At 37.5% G+C, this 20,660-nt stretch overlaps 1 protein-coding gene across 1 annotated transcript in view; it reads right to left on the bottom strand.

Moving 5' to 3' along the window:
* Positions 1 to 20,660, bottom strand: part of AFF3 (AF4/FMR2 family member 3) — a 559,977-nt gene that overhangs the window by 165,835 nt on the left and 373,482 nt on the right. The window contains 1 exon segment of the mRNA XM_036873523.1: positions 15,571 to 15,622. Within this exon segment, the coding sequence (XP_036729418.1) occupies positions 15,571 to 15,622 (52 nt within the window).

The following is a 20,660-nucleotide window of genomic DNA, read 5'->3' as shown; positions in this document are numbered from 1 at the left end:
CGGTGCAGCGCACGTGTCTGCAGTTTAAGGCGGCATTGAAGAAAGGGGGCTTTCGAGTCAGACACCTGTAGGGGAATATCCTGGCTGGGCCACACCACCTGTGTGAGCTCTTGGAGCCTCGGTTTCTTTATCTATAAAAAGGGAGGTTCTAATGCTGTTGACGTTTCCCAGTTGCTATGAGGATTCAAAGAATTGATTCATCTGCAGGGTGATCCTGTGTTCCGTTTACACTGGCTGTCCCTGCATTACTGTTATATTATACAGCTCTCCTATTTTTAGAAAGCATTTAGTACACAGTCTGGCTTAGAGTTAGTATTTGCTACCTCTTCATCATGATATACCGACACTGGTGCTATTCGGAAGAAATGCTTTAAATCCCACAGAGCCCTCATTTTTAAAGCAGGAATGGCCTTCTTAACACAGAAGGGTGAGTGCGTGCATGTGTGTGAATGTTTGGTCATCTGCCTGTTATTCCTACAGCCTCTGCCCTTTTGTATATTTCAGTCACTTAAGAAGCTCAGAGTGGACATGGAATTCTCTGTGGCAGAACCCTGAGGGCAGAGGCTTAAATATTTTACATGCTTTTGGGGGGATCATGTGAGCACTGCTTTACCAAAATACACTCTGCCAACAGCAGAAGGCCCTTTGAGGTGAGCAGGTGGGCCGGGGCTGGGGAGCTGCTCTTTGACTGCTGCCAGCTACTCGGACTGTCAGATCAATTCCCGACTCCAGCCTCTGCTACTTCCAAGACCTCCATCACCGGGCAGAAATACCACCCTGACTCATCGCCTGTAACCAGCCTTCCTCCTGTCTCCTTCCGCAAGCTTCCTCACAGGCTCTGTGGGCTGCAATTCTCTCGACACTATGGAAGGAGAGCAGATATTCAGGGCTTGAAGGGAGATGCCCGCCCTCTGCTCAGAAACAGGATTTCTTCCTTAGTGTCTCTTCTAGTTCGTGCGCCCTCCGCACCAGACCTAAGGCAGCGCCTCCAAGTGGCTCTGACCCAGCTGGGATCTCAGCTCTGCCACTGCCAACTGTGAGGTCTCACTCACTGAGACCTCCATGATCCCTTCTGTAATATGAGGCGTAGTAATGTCACCTCACTGGATTGTTGTGAGACTGAAATAAGACAACGTGTCCGGCAGAGCGCCTGGCACAAGATAGACATTGAATGTGTGGGGAGTATCATTTTGGTACCAGGCTGCCTGAGAAGGGACCAGCATTAGAGGCATAGGGGTGCAAAGAGAATCTGTGATCTGGGGGTGGGAGGGACGGGGGAGAACTCAGTTTGTAAATATACAAGCTCTGCATTTTGCAGATTTATATCTAATTAAAATCCATAGAAAAGAAAGCACAGATCAAGCTAACGGTATTTCTGAAAGAAGATACACGAAATGCACAGCGGATATATTCCAACCATCCTCTGTGTTATCCTGCATTCATTCATTTACTCATATTAATAATCTTTTACTGAATAAGTATTATGTTCTAAATGCTGGGCCAGGCTTCAACACAAGAGTGTGAAGCAGCTTTATGAAAGAATACACTTGGAGGAAGCATAATCAGCCTGTTAATGTCAGGCAATATTTATTGATTACACACTGCAATCAATACATATGGTAATATTTATTGATTTACCACAGTCTCCCTTGGCCAGAGTGACTCAGAAAAACACTGCCATCTGCTACAGTCACACTGAATACAGAGGAGCTCCAGTTTATTAGTGAATGTCTCTTTGGACTGAAAGAGCTCTTTGCAAAGGTGCCAAACTCACTTTCAGATACTGTCCACCTGAATCATTAAGTGAAGGAAGCAGTTGCTTCTGTGGTCTAGTTAGGGGTTGGTGAAAACTAACCCTTCCTGCATGGCATACACCCCAAATACCTACTTCTTGAGCCTGTGAATGGGTCCTGAAATTTTCTGAGTTGTCACTCCCTTGAGCTAAAGCTTTCCTTGGCCCTAATAGAATGCCTTGGGTTCTCTGAGGGGAGTCCTGCCAGGCGCCCTATAAACTAGCCTGTCAGGCAGTGTAGGCCAGAGAGATGGCCCATGGCAGATGGGAGAGGCGACAGACTCAATGGAGGCAAATCTTTGGACAAGCTTCTTATACTCTTTCAGCCGTGATTTCCTCATCTGTAAAATAGGAAAGAAGAACTTCCTTTCCAGGCTATTGGGAGGACAGAAGAAATCAACTCCATCAGGTGACCAAGCTGGGGTTAGAAACACTGCAGGGCCCCTACAGGTGGTTTCCTTTTCGTTCCTCACTCCCATGGCACAAACTATCTCGTTAGTTGGTCAGTAACCTCTAGTGTGTTTCGTGAACATGGGTTGACCAAAAATGAATTTGTGTAGTTTGACCTGCATTTAAAAAATATTAACAAAAAAAAGAAAATGTCAGCGTCATGGTGGGTCCTGTTTTGTGACACTGTTGTTTGAAACATACACTCTCATAGGATGTGACATATGGCTGACTGGGTAGGTTATGTTTGAAAATTTGAGATGGGTGTGTACTCCAAAGAATGAAAGCTGGAACTTGAAGGGATATTTGTATACTCATGTTCATAGCAGTGTAATTCACAACAGCCAAAAGGTAGAAGCAACTCAAATGTCCATTGATGGATGAATGGATAAAGAAAACGTCTATACACACAATGGAATATTATTCAGTTTTAAAAAGAAAGAAAATGCCTTTTTAAAGAGGAAGGAAATTCTGACACCTGCTACGACATGGATGAACCTTGAAAACATAATGCTAAGTGAAATAAGCCAGACACGAAAGGACAAATACTGTCTGATTCCACTTATATGAGGTTCCTAGAGTAGTCAAAATTAGAGAGACAGAAAGCAGAGTAGTGGTTGCCAGGGGCTGGAGAGAGGAGGAAATGGAGAGTTACTAGCTATGGCAATTTATTAATTTGGCCTATTAATGGGGACAGAGTTTCAGTTTGAGAAGATCAAGAGTTCTGGGAATACTTCATGGTGATGGTAGCCACAACAATGTGAATGTACTTAATGCCCCTGAACTGCATACTTAGAGATGGTTAAGACTATACATTTTATGCTATGCATATTTTATCACAATTAAAATTAAAACCCTTAAATTACCCCCAAAAAAAGCTTGAGAAACGCTGACCTAGATGACACCTTGAGGAGAGGTATGTTTGGATGGAGTCCAGGTGTAGAGGAAAGGGAAAGCATCAGTCTAGGGAAACAAAACAAGAGAGGGGAACAGACTTCCTAGTTTTGCTGAAGAATTTCTTCTATGGGACCTCTGGGACCATGGGCCTTCCAGTCTGGTGTACGAACATGGAAGATAAGGTTTGCAGTCTTGTTCTGTGATGGCATAATTTCCAATCTACATTCCTGGATTTGTTTGCTGTTTTAATCTGACGGTATAACCAACACAACAGCAACATCTAATTTCCTTTTCAGGTAAAACTGACAGCCTCCTCACCTCTCTTTTCCTTCAGCAATGGTGCCCAGCCCCAGCTGGACTTGTTGGTCTTTGAAGACTGGGTCAAGGCCTTCCCTCCTTATCCACTGGACAAGCCATACCTCTCAAAGGCCTTCGGTCTAATTTATTCATCTACATAACAAGGGGGTCCAAGGAGCCCTAGAGACCCTTCCTACGTTATTTTTTATTCTTAGTGTCTAAGAGTTGGAGAAATGGGATCTGGCCAATTCTCTCTAGGCCAAGTGTCTATACTAGATTTCTCATTTTCCTAGCAGACAGGAGCCTGGCAAATTACTTAAACAGATACGGAAAGGAAGTCTCTGGGAAGGTACCCTCGTGGGCTAAAGAACAGTCAGAGTTCATCGTTTTAGACACGCATCGCTATGGCCAAAATAAATATCAGGAAGGTTTTAAACTTCTCTGAAAAAAAAAAATCTTTTGGTAACAGTTCTCAAGTCGACTTTGATCTCTCAAATTCCAAAACCTATTATATGATCAGTTTGTATAATCTTATTATTAAAAGCACATGCATAAGTGATAGATTTCTTTATATGTTTAGCACATTATTGTTCCTCTGTATATTCTTCCTCCATATTTAACATTTTCTAAGATAATTCTACAATGGGCATAAGATATTTTTAATAAATAACTATGGACTGAATGTTTGTGTTCCCCTCCCCCCAAACTTATATGTTGAAATTCTAACCCCCCATCGTGATGGTATTAGGAGCTGGGTCTTTGGGAGGTAATTAGTCATGAGGGTAGAACCGTCACGAATGGGATTAATGCCCTTATAAGAAGAGACACGAAAGAACTTGCTTCTCCCCTCTCCACTCTTTGCCATGTGAGGACACAGCGAGAAGATGGCCATCTGCAAACCAGGAAGTGGGCCAGACACTGAATCTGCCAGCACCTTGATCCGAGACTTCCTAGGCTCCAAAACTATGAAAGAGAAATTTCTGCTGTTTATAAGCCACCTAGTCCTATAGTGGTTTGTTACAGCAGCCTGAACTGATGGAGGTAATACTTTCATTGATATAAACACGCTTCACCTTTCACCTTTGTAAATGACTCACAGGTGCACATCAGACACCTGGAAAGGAGCTTTGGGCATCACCTAGACCCACTCTGTTCCATCAGTCAGTGATATCCAAGTCTTCCAAGACATTTAAAATTAGAAGTCAGTGGTGGAGGTGAATTCTCCAGCCACCTCCTGGCTATGCATTCTCCTTTGGGGAGAGGTAAAGCCATGCACTGCTGGCCTCTGGTCCTATTGTCTGAAGGCTGGGAGAAGAGCTCATTCCGACTGACATTTCTGGAGAAGACTGACCACTCTGCCTTCTTCTTCACAGCTCCGGCTTCACTAGAAGACCTTGGTAAACTTAACCCTTTCTAAGCATGTCACCTTTTTAAAGGAGAGATGAAATTCTCATTAAGCTCTGATCTGTACCAACTGCAGAGATAGGGTTGTTTTCTATCTTTTCTAAATCATGAATCCTATTAAATAGCAGTAATAAGTATTTACTGAGTGCCTACTAGGTAATGGGCACTTCCATATATTACTTCCAACTACTACATTAACTTGGGAGAAATAAGATTCATGGGTTGCTCTAATTCAGTTTGAGCTTATAGCAGTTTCCAAGTCTTTTACTGCACAATGTGCACACCTGGTAGACCATTTCCTTCTGCTTCATTTTGTTAATTTCTTTTTCTTCTGGAAGTTTAAACTATTTGTGTTTAATCCAATTTCCTTAATTTATGAAGGTCATTTTTGAATCTTCATTTATTCTTTAAAAGTAATAGTTACTTTGTTCAAATGCGGACAGGTCCTCTGTTAGGAGTTTTCTACAAGCCTATGCTTTTGACCTCTGACTTGAGCGTGGATTTTGCCAGTGGTGGGCAAACCTGGATTAAGCAAGCACAGTGACCCTGCGAAATTGCGGTCTTCGTTGTATCTTGGAAATCTCCATTTGCTCCTTATTCCTAGAACTTTCCTAGTGAAGATGACAATCTAACAGGATCTCAGTCTGCTCTTCCTCTGCAGGCACTACCTTAGTCACTTGCTCTAAAAGTCATCACCATAGTCAAGGTCATGTAGGTTTCTTCTACATTATCTTTTAGGAGTTTTATAGTTTTGTGTTTTACATTTAGGTCTGTGATCCATTTTGGTTAATTTTAGTGAGGGGTGTAAGGTCTGTGTCTAGATTCATTTTTTGCATGTGGATATGCAGTGTTCTACCACCATTTGTTGAAAAAGACCATCTTGTCCATTGTATTGTCCCTTGATCCTTTGTCAAAGATCAGTTGACTATATTTATGTGGGTCTATTTCCTGGGCTCTCTATTCTGTTCCACTGATCTACTTATCTATTCTTTCACCAACCACCGTAGCTTTATAGTAAGTCTTGAAGTCGGGTAGAGTCAGTCCTCCAACTTTGTTCTTCTCCTTCAATACTGTATTGGCTATTCTATGTCTTTTGTTTTTTCCACTGAGACTTTAAAATCAGTTTGTTGATATCCACAAAATACCTTGCTGGAATTTTGATTCAGATTGCATTGAATCTATAGATCAAGTTGGGGAATTTGTTTTTTATTAAAAGTATTCCATTATGTTTCCAATATATTGGAAAGTATTCCAGTATACCAAGATTGTTTATCCATTTACCAGCTGATGTATATTGGGGTTGTTTCCAGTTTCGACTATCAAGAATAAAGCCGCTATTAAAATTCTTGTACTAATCTTTTAAAGGACATATGTTTCTCTTTTTTCCCATGCTAATAATTACAAATGGAATTGCTGGATCTAGTAATAAGTGTGTGCCTAATTGCTGGGGAATGCAATAAATGTGTGTAAAAGGAACAGTTTTTAAAAATGGTTATGCAATTTTATGCTCCCATCAGCAATGCACTAGGGTTCCAATTGCTTCATATCTCCTGACTATTTGGTGGTGTTGGTCTTTTCAATTTTAGTCATTCTAGTGGGTGTATAGTGGTATCTCATTGCGGCTTTAATCTGCATTTCCCTGAAGATGAATATTATTAGTAAAATGCACGTTTTCAATTCCTTACTGGACATTTGTATATCTTCTTTGTCTTTTCGAGGCTTTGCCCATTTAAAAAATTTGTGTCTTTATCATTTTGTTATGGAATTGTCAGAGTTCCTTAAACATTCTGGATACAAAGTATTTGTCAGATATATGTATGCAAGTATATTCTCCCAGTTTGTGTCTTGCCTTGTCATTTTGATGACCAGATGTTGTGAATTTTGATGAAATCCAGTTCATTGGGGTTTTCTTTTCTTTTCTGTGGTTTTGTGATCTCTGTAAGAAATCACTGCAGGTTGTGAAGATATTGTCCAATGTTTTCCTTTAGAAGCTTTATAGTTTTGGCCTTTATATGGAGGTCTGTGATCCATCTCAATTGTGGCTTGAGTGAGATTCAGATTTTCCCCCAGGAGTTCCTCCAGCACCATTGTTGAAGACTTGTCTTTGTCAAAAATCAGTTGACCATACATGTGTGGGTCTATTTCTAGACTCTGTTTTGTTCCACTGATTTCTTTGTCTGTCCATGTCAATGCCACACTACCTTAATTACTTTAGTTTTAACAGTAAGTCTTGAAATCAGGTACTGTAAGGCCTCCAACTCTGCTCTTCTTCAAGACTGTTTTGGTGACCTCGGACCCTTGCTTTTCTATAAAAATTTTAGAATCAACTTGTCATTTTCTAGAAAAGTGCCCTATTGGCCTTCTGATCAACACTGTGTTGTATCTGTATGTCATTATGAGAAGAACTGACATATTAACATTATGAGCCTTCCAATTTATGAACATCTCTCCATTTAAGTCAAAAATTTCTCTCATCAAGGTTTAATAGCTTTCAGTGTACAAGTTTATATGTCTTTTGCTAATTTATTAAGTATTTTATATCATTGTAAATGGGACTGCTTTTTAAATTTCATTTTGCAATTGTTTAGTGCTATTAGAAACACAACTGATTTTTGCAAACTGACCCTGATAAATTCATTTACTGGTTCTATTAGTTGTTTATTAAATTTCTTAGGATTTTCTCTATAAAAGATCATTCATAAAGATTTTTCCCAAAGATTTTTCAATCTTTATGCCTATTATTTCTTTTTCTTGCCTTATTGTACTGACTAGAACTACAACACTGAATAGAAGTGATAAATGCAGACATTACTACTATGTTCTTGATCTTAGGAGGAAAGTGTTTGGTATTTCACCATTAAATATGACGTTAGCAGTAGGTTTGGGGGTAGATGCCCTTTGTCAGATTAAATAAGTTCCCTTCTTGTACTAGTTTGCTGAGAGTTTTAAAAATCATGGATGGGTGTTGAATCATGTCAAACACTTTGCCTTCATTTATTTAGAGGATCATATGGTTTTTCTCTTTCATTCTATTAATACGGTGGATTACATTAATTTTTCTTCTAACATTAAGCCAACCATTCATTCCTGTGATAAACCCTACTTAGTTATAATGAATAATGTCTTTTTCATATATCACTGGAACATATATGCTAATGTTTTGTTAAGGATTTTTTAGTGTTTATAAGAGATATTGGATTACAATTTTCTTTTCTTATAAGGTTTATGTCAGATTTTGGTATCAAGGTTATACTGGCCTTATACAATGAATTGGGTAGTTTTTCTTCCTCTTCTATTTTCTGAAGGAGTTTGTATAAGACTAGCAGTTCATTTATCGGTGTTTCATTGGTAAAAATATTTCTTATTTAAGTTTTGATGGAATTTACCAGTGAAACCACCTGGCTCGGGAGGAATTTTCTTTGTGGAAAAGTTTTGATTACAAATTCAATTTCTTTAATAGCAATAGGGTCATTCAGATATTCTATTTCTTCATGTGGCAGTTACGGTAAGTTACTTATGGTAACTGTATTTTTCAAGGAAATTGACTGTTTCATCTAAGTTGTCAAATTAATTAGCAGAAAGTAGTTCATAATATCCAGTTACTATTGTTTAAACTTCTGTAGGCTATATAGTGATACCCACTCTTTCTTTGCTAATGTTGGTGATTTATGTTTCCCTCCTCTCTTCCGTGATTAGACTTGTTAGTGTTTTGTTAATTTTACTAAATTTTTAAAAGAACTAAATTTTGGCTTTATTAATTTTCTCTATTGTTTAAAAATTTGTATTCCTATCTTTATTATGTACTTCTTCCTAATGATTTGGGTTTAATTTATTCTTCCTTTCTAGTTTCGTAAAGTGGAAACATAAATTACTGATGTTCAACTTTGTTCTTTTCTAGTCATGTAAAGCTATACATTTCTTTTTTGTTGTGTGTATTGTTTTAGCAAAGCCTATAAATTTTCATAAACTGTACATGCATTTTCATTCAGTTAAAATTATTTTCTAATTTCCTTTGTGATTTATTTTAACTCAAAAACTATTTAGAAATGTTATTTAACTTTCAAGTATTAGGCATTTTCTAGAATTTCATTGCTATTGACTTATAATATAACCATGCTGTGATCACAGAACACATTCTGCAAGATTTTAATCATATGGAATTTATCGATATGTCTTTTATTGTGCACAGTAAGGTCTTGCTTCATGTGTACTTGATAAGATTGCATATCTTGCACCAGTCGGGTGTAGTGTTTTATAAATGTCAATTAGGTCAAAGTGGTTGATAATGTTCAAATATTCTATATACTTCCTAATATTTTGTTTAATTTTTCTACTGATTACTGAAGAAATGGATGTTAAAAATCTCTATTATTGTTGTTCTGTCAGTTTTTGTTTCACGTATTTTGATGATCTCTTAGTAAATAAGTACGTATTAATGACTGGTCTGTTTTCCTCATTAACTGACCTTTTTAGCATGATAAAATGTTCTTTTTACCTTTTCTAATACTCTTTGTCTAGAAGTCTGTTTGGGGCTTCCCTGGTGGCGCAGCGGTTGAGAGTCTGCCTGCCAATGCAGGGGACACGGGTTCGAGCCCTGGTCTGGGAAGATCCCACATGTCGTGGAGCAGCTGGGCCCGTGAGCCACAATTACTGAGCCTGCACGTCTGGAGCCTGTGCTCTGCAACAAGAGAGGTCACGATAGTGAGAGGCCCACGCACCGCGATGAAGAGTGGCCCCTGCTCGCCGCAACTAGAGAAAGCCCTCGCACAGAAACGAAGACCCAACACAGCCATAAATAAATTAATTAATTAATTAATTAAAAAAAAATACATATATAGAAGTCTGTTTGGTAGTTTAATAGTGTCACACTAGCTTTCTTATGCTTACTGTTTATACAGTCTATCTTTTCCTCTTCTGGCTTCAACCTATTGTGTTTTTATACTTAAATTGTATATCTTATAGACAGTAGGCAGTCTTTCAAATCTAATTTATTTTGGTATTTTATTTTAATCCCTCCAATGACATTTATGTTTTTGGTTTTTTTTTTGTGGTTTTTCTGGTTATTATACTATGCATCCTTAACTTATTGCCAGTCTACTTGGATTTAATATTATATCACTTCACATAAAATGTTAAGAATCTTAGAGTCATGCAATTCCATTTGCCCTCTCTTATCCTTTGTGGTATCTTTGTCATACATTTTACATCTACATACATCATAAGTCCCATAAAAGAGCATCTTGTTTTTTACATTACATAATCTTTTATATTTACATATATATTTATCATTTCCTGTAAATACTTCCTTCGTGTAGGTCTGAACTTCCTCCTGATACTATTCCCCTTCAGCTTGACAAATTTCCTTTATCACTGATTGTAGTGCAGGCCTTCTGGAAATAAATTCTCTCAGATTTTGAAAAACCAAAAATGTCTTTATTTCACCTTGTTTTGAAGGATATTTTTGCTAGATTTCGAATTCTAGCTTGATAAAGTTCTTTATTTTTTTTTTAATTTATTGTTTTTATTTTGTCTTCCAGCACTTTAAAGATGTCTTTGCATTATATTCTAGCCTCCGTAGTTGGTGGTGGGAATCCTTTGATTAACTGCGTCACTGTTACCTTTTACATAATATGTCATTTATCTCTGGCAATGTTCAAGATTTTTCTCTTTATCTTTAATATAGGTTTTAGCAATTTTACTGTAATGTTTCAAGGTGTGGTTTTATTTTTATTTATCCTGCTTAGGATTTGTTGAGCTTCTTGCATTTTTAAGTTAATGTGTTCAGCCAGTTTGGGATGCTTTCAGCCATTATTTCTTTGAATATTTTTTTCTGATCTGTTTTTTCTGTCCTCTCGTTCTCAGACCCCAATTACATGTATATTATACTACTTGATATTGTCCTATAATTCACTGAGGTTCTGTTTATTGTTTTTAATCTTCATTCTCACTGTTCTTCATATTGGATAATGCTTATTGATCTGACTTTAAGTTTACTTACCCTTTATTTGGTCATTTCCATTCTTCACTAAGGCTATCCAGTGAAATTTTCGTTTCAGATATTTCACTTTTCAGTTCCAGAATTTTCACTTGGTTCTTCTTAATCATTTCCATTTCCCTGCTGAGAGTCTTCTTCTTTCAATTATTATGACCATGTTTTCCTTTATATTCTTGAATATATTTTAATACCTGCTTTAAAGTTATTATCTGAAAATTCCAACATTTAGGTTACTTCAAGTTCTATTATAGCAATTACTTTTTTTCTTGATTATGGATAACAATTTCCTATTTCTATACATATCTGTTAATTTTTGATTAGATAATAAATATTATGAATGACATGTAATAGAGGCTCTAGATCTGTTTTATTCCTTTAAAGAGTGTTAATATTTTTTGTTTCAGACAAATTACTAGCTGAACTTGTGAATGCTTAGGATTACACTTTGTTATCATCTACTTTGGTTTTGTCCTTAGTTTTAGGATGAATCCTTTATTCTTAAGGCGAGGCCTTTCTGAGGGTTCAGACAAAAACCTAAGTGTTTGCCAAGTCCCTATAACTTGGGTGAGATTCAAATTCCAAACTCTACAGGCAATCTTTGTAGGCAGTAGGCAGCTATTGAAAGCTCTGCTCAGCTTTTCAGCTCTCTAGCTATTGTTTTCCACTGGGCTCATTGGCCTTTCTCCCATACCTATGCAGTTTAGAAGTCACCCAAGCATGGAGGAGAATTTATATACAGAAGTGGAACTCTCTTCTCTATGGCTGCCTCCTTTCTGGAATTTCTTCCCTTAAATCCCAGCCACTCTGGCAGCCTTCAACTCCATCCTCATACACTTCAAGAATATATGACTGTGGCCTTGAGTTGTAGTTACTCTTTGTGGAATGGGGAGTGCCCTCAGGAGAGAAGCTGTATAAATGTAGGTCTCATGCATTCCAATTCTTCCTCTCAAGGATCAAATTGCCAACATTTCTGCCTTCTTTTGATCAGCCTCTAGTGTCTTCAAATAGTTTTGCTTTTTAGAAAATATTTCATCCAGAGTTTTTAATAGTTATCTGCAGGAGATTTAATCCAATATAAGCTTCTCTATCATTGAGACAACTGGAACTCTATCACAAAATTTTTAATTTATGTGTGGGTGTGTGTGTGTGTGTGTATGTGTGTGTGTGTGAAGAATAAATTGCACCTCTCATCTTTATGAATACTCATAGGACCATTAAATAATATATCCTGAAGGGATCCTCAGGTGTTACCCAGACTACTCTTTCTTACCAGGCAATTGCTATCTAAAATGTATCATGATTAACCTCCTGCTTTTATTTATTTATTTATTAGCATCAGGTGTACAACATAATGATTCCATATATGTATATATTGCAAAACATAAGTCTGGTTGACTTCTATCACCACACATAGTTACAAATTTTTTTTCTCGTGATGAGAACTTTTAAGATTTACTCTTAGCAACCTCATGTTTAATACAGTATTATTAAATATAGTCACCATGATGTATATTTCATCCCCAGGACTTATTTATTTATAACTAGAAGTCTGTACATTTTGACCACCTTCACCCACTTTGCCCACTCCCCACCCCAGCCTCTGGAGGCTACCAATCTGTTCTCTGTATCTATGAGCTCTCTTTTTTTTTTTTTTAAGATGTTACATACAAATGAGGTCATATGGTATTTGTTTTTCTCTGTCTGACTTATTTCACTTAGGATGATGCCCTCAAGGTCAATCCATGTTGTCACAAGTAGCAGGATTTCCCTCTATGGCTGAATAATATTCCACTGCGTACAGATACCACATTTTCTTTATCCATTCATCCATCAGTGAACCCTTAGGTGCTTCCATGTCTTGGCCATTGCAAATAATGTAATCTCTCGTTTTTAAAAGAGGCTAGTGAGGAAAGATGCTTTTTCAGAAAATGAGCTGTCTGGATACTCTCAATTTTATACTACAATTTAAAACCAAAAAATGGCTTTAAATGACTCACAGATCATGGAACTATACAGACAGAGGGATGAATAGGCATTACTGAAGCCAAGTCTGTCCCACCAAACCACAAATGTGGAAGAGGTATCTTTCCTAGTGCCTGTGTGTATGTTATTTACAGTTTTCAGCTCCCCTTCACCTCTTTGGTTTCCATGGAGCTCATAATTTTGGTCTGTTTTATCACCTTGTTCCATCTTCTGGCATCTGTATATTCCTGATTCTCCTGACCTGGCTTCTAAATCATTTTGATTGCTCTGACCCTTAATGTTGAGTGTCCTCTCAAAATCCATATGTTGAAGTCCTAACCTCCAGTACTTCAGAATGTGATTTTATTTTGAGATAGCATCTTCACGGGGTAATCAAGTTAAAATGAGAACATTAGGGTGGGCCATAATCCGACATAACTAGTATTTTTATAAAAAGGGGAAATTTGGACACAGAGACATGCAGAGAAGGAAGATGATGTGAAGAAACACAGGGAGAAGATGTTTATCTACAAAACAACGAACAAGGTCTGGAATTGATCCTTCTTTCACAGAAGAAACAAACCCTAATGACTGATCTTGGGCTTCTAGCCTCCAGAACTGAGACAATAAATTTCTGTTGTTTAAGGGACCCAGTCTATGCTACTTTGTTACAGCAGCCCTAGCAAACTAATACACTTACCACTTAACAAATAAATGGGTCCCCATTTTTCTCCTTGGTTCTGACTCATGACTTTGTTTTGTCTCCTAAGATCCACTGACCCCTCAGTATGGTAAACGGCCAAAAAAGCTCAATATCAAAGATGTGTGTCCCAATTTTTTCACTTAAGCTGAATGACTTTTCTGATCCTTAGATTCCTTATATGTGAAATAAGGATATTGTCTTACCTATCTGTCTGCATAGATAGAGCTCAGATAGGATACCAGAGACTGTAAAATGCCACCCAAGTCTAAGGCATCCTGAGGCCCTGCCCTTTATTCATAATGAGCTGCTCCTCTTGCCTAATTATAACAGACCACGGTTAGAAGGTTCTTTGGGAGGATCAAGTTTAGAATTCTCCACTTTTAAGAGGGATACTTGCAGCCTCAGGCTTTATTTCTGCTATTTCTAGTTCAAGAGGCAGGATATGAGATGGATGACTAAGTCTGCTTTGCTCAAAGAGACAAGAATGTGGGGTGATGCTTCAAACTTTCACTGTTTGCAAATCTCCAGAGGGTTTAAAAATAATTCCTCGGACAACATATTTATTTTGATAAGGTAATGAGTTATGGAAACCAGTTCTTTTAGAGAATGGACTTTTCGGAGATGTATAAGGGGAGGAGAACTTTAGCGGCACATCAAACTGTATTAACAAAATCGGAGGCCACTGAATGTGATTTTAAATTTGAAAAAAGTAAATGCAGGATGCTAGCAGCTTTCCAAAAATATTTTGTACGCTCCTTTGCCTGTTTTAAGATGATCTGTTAATGAGAATTTGAAAAATTGTTGTTTCTACAGTAATTAACACTTTTATAAAATTATTTATAAAAAATATAACTTACTCCCAAATAGTTGACATTCTAGTTGCATAAATTCTTATCTAGTCTCAAACACTGCTCAAAAGAACTACATATTTAAATGATTCTACCCTTTTCAGTTCTCTAGAATGCCTCCAGATGGCATTAAAACCCTTCTCCTACTATATTTTACAATCAAAAATTTAAAAATTAGTAATATTTTAACCATTTAAAACCAGTCACATTCATTATATCATTAGAAATCATGATAATGGAACTATTTGAACTTTTAGGGTAACATCTTAAGAAACATGTAATCATAACCTTTATGAAACAAATAGCCATCCTATGTAAGCCAAAGGCTCTTCCTAGATTGAGAAACAGATCTTGGACAAATACACTCAATAATGTTATGTTGTAAGCTGTCATTTCTAATGAATAGCACTTTAAATGCTTAGTAATAAGACCACTGGTCCAAATATAGATACATGCACAAAACTGTCTTATAATAAGAAAACACATTTAACTCCTCAGAAATGACAAAAAATAATGATTTTTAAGGAGTAAACCTGTTACTAATTCCTATGGAGCGGAAATAATTTGTTAGCTTGTGAATTATGTAAACTTTGGCGTATAAATTTGGCATCGAATTAATCGTCAAAACATTTTTTTGGATTGCTTGAGTATTGAGAGGAAAAAGACAAAACGTAGAGTGAAGAACATGTTTTAAAAGAGCCTTTTCTTATCTTTTTAAAACTGCATTTGTTAACTCAAAAATATGAACCAACCCTTGAGGGTCCAGAGATATCTATAATTGTATATTTCACATAATTCAGAGGTGTGGTTGCAAAGGGCAGGCTTTAAAATGACACTGGTACTTCCCAGGTGTGCAGGACAGACTATCTCCTAGTATGTGTGAAAAGTTCTCTAATTATTTATGACGGTGATGGAAGTTGCCAAGCAAATTCCAAAAGCTTTCCTCCCCTCCCCCTGCCAAAGTAATACCATCAAATCTCATTACATTTGTACTTTCTGAAGAGGAGCCTTGTGTTTTCAAGATGACTCTTACTGGGCTAAAGCATAAGAAAGACCTCAAAATGCATCTGCACCCAAAAGCATTTAAAAACGCATTATCATGAGAAAGAGAACCACAGGCTTCTTTCCATTATTATTGTTACTATAACAAGATATTTGCGCTGTTTCATATTATAAGCATATTAAAGAACAGTCATCTCGGGATAGAAACAGGAAACAGACTTACGATGTATTCGATGTGCCATTGTCTGGACTTCCTGTCTCAGCATCACCTTTCTCTTAAAAAGGAAGAAAATACCAACATGTGAGTGTTACAGCCTGTAAGATTTAAGAGAGATTCAATATATTTCCACACTCCTACTAACAATCATTCAAAATGTGCAGCAGGAGGTTTTTAAAACATCTTTTTTATTGTCCAAGAACTGGATTTGCAAAATAATTTCTTCTTTGTAATACAATGGTCCAGGCAAGGATCTGTGAATAGGTACTAAGGAGCTGTTTGCAAACAACCAGAGGTTCAGAGTGGAGACCCTGCCAAAAGATGAATACCTTACAGATGGAACCTGTTTCCTTCTACTTCTTTTACAGAAAACTTAAGGAAATTAACCCCATTAGCATTCTAGATGCAAGGCGTTTTGAATTCTGATCTCTTCTGCTAACACAAGCTAAACCAGGTCAGGTGGCAAAAGAACTTGGAGAGAATTTTACACAACACTGAGGTTGCACCCTAGCTTACAAGATTCCCAAGAATTACACCCCACAGAGAGCCCCAGCAGCAGGTTCTGGGGTCACCCTGTTAATGCAGAATAAGATATAAATCAGAAATCCTTCCTGGCCATCTGAGAGACTAGTTAAAGAAATGTTTCTGCCGTCTGTGGTCACCGAGGATTGAATGGGTTTTAATGAAGGGAGCCTGGAACCAGTTTGTTTTTTGTAGTTTTAAAGGGCAAATTCCTCTTGCAATTGACATAATGTAATTCTTAGATCCTCGACCATTGACGGTTTGAAACCATACATCCTTGTATTGTAAGGCACTTCTTTTTATTTTCTTGAGGCTAGGGGATGGAGGAAGGATCATGACTGCCATTGTGAGTTAGCTGTGGTTAGTTAGGCTGGTTATGTAGTGCTAATAGTTTAACATACCCCAGAGAAGGTTATGAGTTGCAAGAGATGGGCCTGATGGTGGCAACTTGCTTTGCTTTGCTCTTTCAAGTCAGGCCTGGAGACCTCACAGAATCCCCCAGTCTGCTGTTTAGGGCTTCAGGCCTATGTCCTGTACCAAGCCCCTTCTGTCAGCTGTAGCCATTAGCTTATTGACACCGAGGCTTGGGAATGACCCCCTAAATTACATGATGAACACATTCTGAACATATTGTCCAAACTGAACTCAAAAGTAAACTTTATAATTTCTTTTCCTTTTTATTCTTTCAAACAAAACGGTTGTGAGAGAAAGAAGACAGTGATATATAGTGCATACATCTATCTCAGATGTCACTCTGTGCTAATGTGTGTCTACACACTGCCGGGCATCCGTGAGGGACAGTCACCTTGTGAAAAAGTCACAACACCTATTTTAACTGCCTCAATAGCAAACACTGACGGAGTCCCAGTACGTGGGAAACCATGCTGAAGTAAAAATAGAGGCAGAGAATTAATAAACTTGCTTTAAAGCTTGTATGTTCATAATATATTTTGTCTTCCAGGCCAGGTTTGTTGTAAACTCACTTAGGAGACATGCAAGACCTTGTCAACTGGCTTTTGTGCTAGAAAATAAGCTTAGTACTTTCCAAAATCACTTTTCCAATGAGAAACCACAATTCCTGCCAGAATCCTAAAGTACAGAGTTGTAACACCTGCATTACCTAAGATAAAACTAAATGGAGGTTTAATTTTTCTCAAACATAGCAATCTTTTTTTTCCCCTTTACTTCGGAGAAATTGGTTACGTTCCCTGGTCTGTAGCTGCCAGAAGTTACCCCACATCCAATCACCATCAGCAATGTAAGCAGCAGGCTCAGAAGCCCAGGCAACAGTAAACATTTCTAAACAACTTACATCATTAAAAAAGAGGAAATCAATATGATACATGAAGACATTGTTTGGATGTCTGAATAAATATGTTTTACCTTGACCAACAATGCTGCCAGATAACCCGTGGGCTGAGAGGACAGAGGCCTTATTGCACATGGGATCTGGGGGCTGCAGGAATCGGGAGCCGGATCGGCACAGGGGCAAAGCTGCAGCTGATTATCTCTGCTCTTAGCAGTACTTATGTTGTGGCAACAGGGAAAACAGAACAGGTTCTGGCAAACAGGAAGGATTCAATGGAGCCAAACTGGGCATTTATGAACAGTCGGGGAATGAGTGCTCTCAGCTGATCATGAATTAACCTTTTTGGGGAAAAGTAAACGCAGGATGGAGTCAGGAAGTAAAACTATGTTTGCCCTTCAGAAAGAACGAAACACAAAATTCTCCCCGATATCTGGAAATTTTAGGTGATGTAATTTCTGACATTAACTTGAAGTGTCTATGCGCACAAGCCATGGAGAATCACAGGCTCTTTATCAGGACCCGAGGGAAAATGATGAATGAGAGCTGGAAGAAATTCTCAGTAAGGGATTTTTCAGTTGGGTGCTCAGGAGATGTTTCCTTTCTGCCGCCAATGAGGAGTGTTGGGGGTTCGTCCTGATTATTCCAGCTGTTTTCATGATAGATTCAACACCGCTCTCCTAGGGAAGGAACCTGCACTGATCTTTAAGACAATGGGCATAAGAGATAGGCTCAGGTGCAGTGTGGTCATTTTGCAGGTGGAAATATAATTAAAGAGAGAAAGAGAGAAAAAATGAGCCATAGAAAGAAAATGTATATATTCATACTCACATATAAATACATATGTATGTATATATGTATATTACATGTATACTTTCAACCTGACACTCCATATTTGTCTACCTGAGTCTTCCACAGTACCAAACATATATTACATGCTCAGTATATGTCTTCTGTCTGATGACCTATCATTAATGCAGTGTCCCACGCTACAGTGGGAAAAGAGGAGAAAGGTACACATACCACTGAGATGGTATACAAGTTAAGGTATGAAACAGCTTGATGCCTCCAATAGGTCACTTAAAAAATTACAGTAGCTACACGTTTAATCCTATAAATCTACCAAGGACTTTTATGTCGAGTAGTCTGTCTGGAAACATAGATAATATCTAATTCACACCCCTTCAACTGAAAATGACTGCACTGCTGGAGTACCATAAGTAGCGCTATGAAAAGGAAATCAAAATAGACCTAGGCTGTATTCTGCTTCGAAGGCAAGTTTCGCTGTGCTACCACTTTATAATAAAAGTAATCTGTGCTCACGGTAAAGAAAAAAAAACTGAACAGTAGAGAAAAGGTAACGACTCTGCTTACTTTCGTCATTCGTCCTTTTAGCCCTGCAACTATTACGCTAAGTAATATGCTTATTTCTAGATGATTCAACTTCAGACAGTATGTAATAATTTCTGATATGAAAAATGAGAGATAAGATATTTAATATACTTATACTACCACCTCCCTTCTGCTTAAAATTTTTGTTAGTTCTATTATACTTTAGGGTCTAGTGGGTATTTTAACTTTGAATAAATTTAACCTATTTTTTGATAAAACAACTTCTGACAGTACCTTTTCTTTTATACTATGCAAAGTGAGGCAACTCACATCCCACTATGCACAGCTATACCTTTCCTCCTGCATAGCCAAGATTTAAAATATTTATATTCTGTTCAGTAACTATTAATGAGTCATCCTCTCATCCTCATTAATATTAATTTAATCAATAATTTAATTTTGGGAATTGCCCGTAGGCCATGAGAAAAATTATACATGAATAACGGAATTTACAATATTATAACAACATAAATATTAGTCTCTAAGGAACAGAAGAGGGACTGGACCTGTACAGAGGGACCGCCACTACACTTGAGTGAAGGCAAGGGTTCCCAGTATTTATGTCAAGTGGATTCTCATTCTTATATCTCATCATGGCCCAGGTTCATTTGTCTCAAGTAAAGGCTATGCTTTTCCTAAAGAGAAATTCAATAGAGCATGCATGTAATGTGTACAAAAATGTTTACACACAGTTTTTAAAAAGTAAAATGAGTTAACTGTAAAAACACCTTCCAGGCCCAGAAATGGGACATTGACAAGAAATAACCCAGAAGCCTCCTGAGCTTGTGTCCTATTCAAGCCCAGCTAGCCAGCAATGGATTTTTGTGTTAATCATTCTCCTTTTCTTGACAGTTTTTTTGCCACCATGAATTTGTAAATAAAAGTCTTTAGTTTTTCCTGATTTTGAATTTCATATGAATGCAATCCTAGTGTAGGCATTCTTCTGGGATTACTTCTGTCATTCAATGATATGACTTTTAGGTTCAGCCAGTGTGATGTGCACAGCTTTGGTTCATTCACCCTCACTGCTGTGCAGCATCTCCTCATAAAAATCTGCCATTTTCCTTTATTTGACACTTTTTCGGTGTTCTACTTAAGAAATACATCAGAAAGATGTTCTCTATTACCTTTTGAAAGTGTATAATTTTACTGTTCACATTTAGGTCTTCTACAAATACCTGGAACAGTTTCTGTATATGATGTCAGGTAGGAGTTAGTTTCCTTTTTTTCCCCTGTAGATAACCAATTATTCTGGTACTATCTATTAAGAAGCCCATTCTTTCCCCATTGATCTACATTGTTAGCTCTGACATGAATCTAGTTTTCATAAATCTGTGGTGTTTCTGGGTCCTTTATATCTGTTTCATTGCTCAATTTATTATTATCTTCATTATTTAGCTAAAACATTTATTCATTCATTCACTCATTCATTCATTCATATAATAATATTAGTAAGGCAAGGCTCCAACCTGGTTCTTCTTAAGGAGTGTCTGAGTTATTTTTGGTCCCTTGTTCTATCAAATAAATTTGAGAATCACCTTGTCAATTTCCAGATACACGGCTGCTGTTGAGAAGTCAACTGGAAGTTTAATTGTTACTTCTTTGAAATTATTAAGGGTATTTTAAGAATTTTTTCTTTACCTGTGTGGCTTGCAGTTTAACTATAATACGTCTAGGGTGGACTTCTTTTTATTTATCCTGCTTAAGATTCATTGGGTTTCTTGAATCTATGGGTTAGTGTCTTTCAATTCTGGAATATTTTCAGCCATCATCTCCTTTAATATTCCCTCTGTTCCCTTATCTTTTTCTGGAATTCTAGTTAAATATATGTTAGGCCTTCTCACTTTATACTCCAGGTTTGTTAACTTCCTTTTCA

This window comes from Balaenoptera musculus, chromosome 13 (genome assembly GCF_009873245.2).
Source record: "Balaenoptera musculus isolate JJ_BM4_2016_0621 chromosome 13, mBalMus1.pri.v3, whole genome shotgun sequence".
Lineage (NCBI taxonomy): Eukaryota > Metazoa > Chordata > Mammalia > Artiodactyla > Balaenopteridae > Balaenoptera > Balaenoptera musculus.
This window is presented reverse-complemented; position numbering and strand designations above follow the sequence as displayed.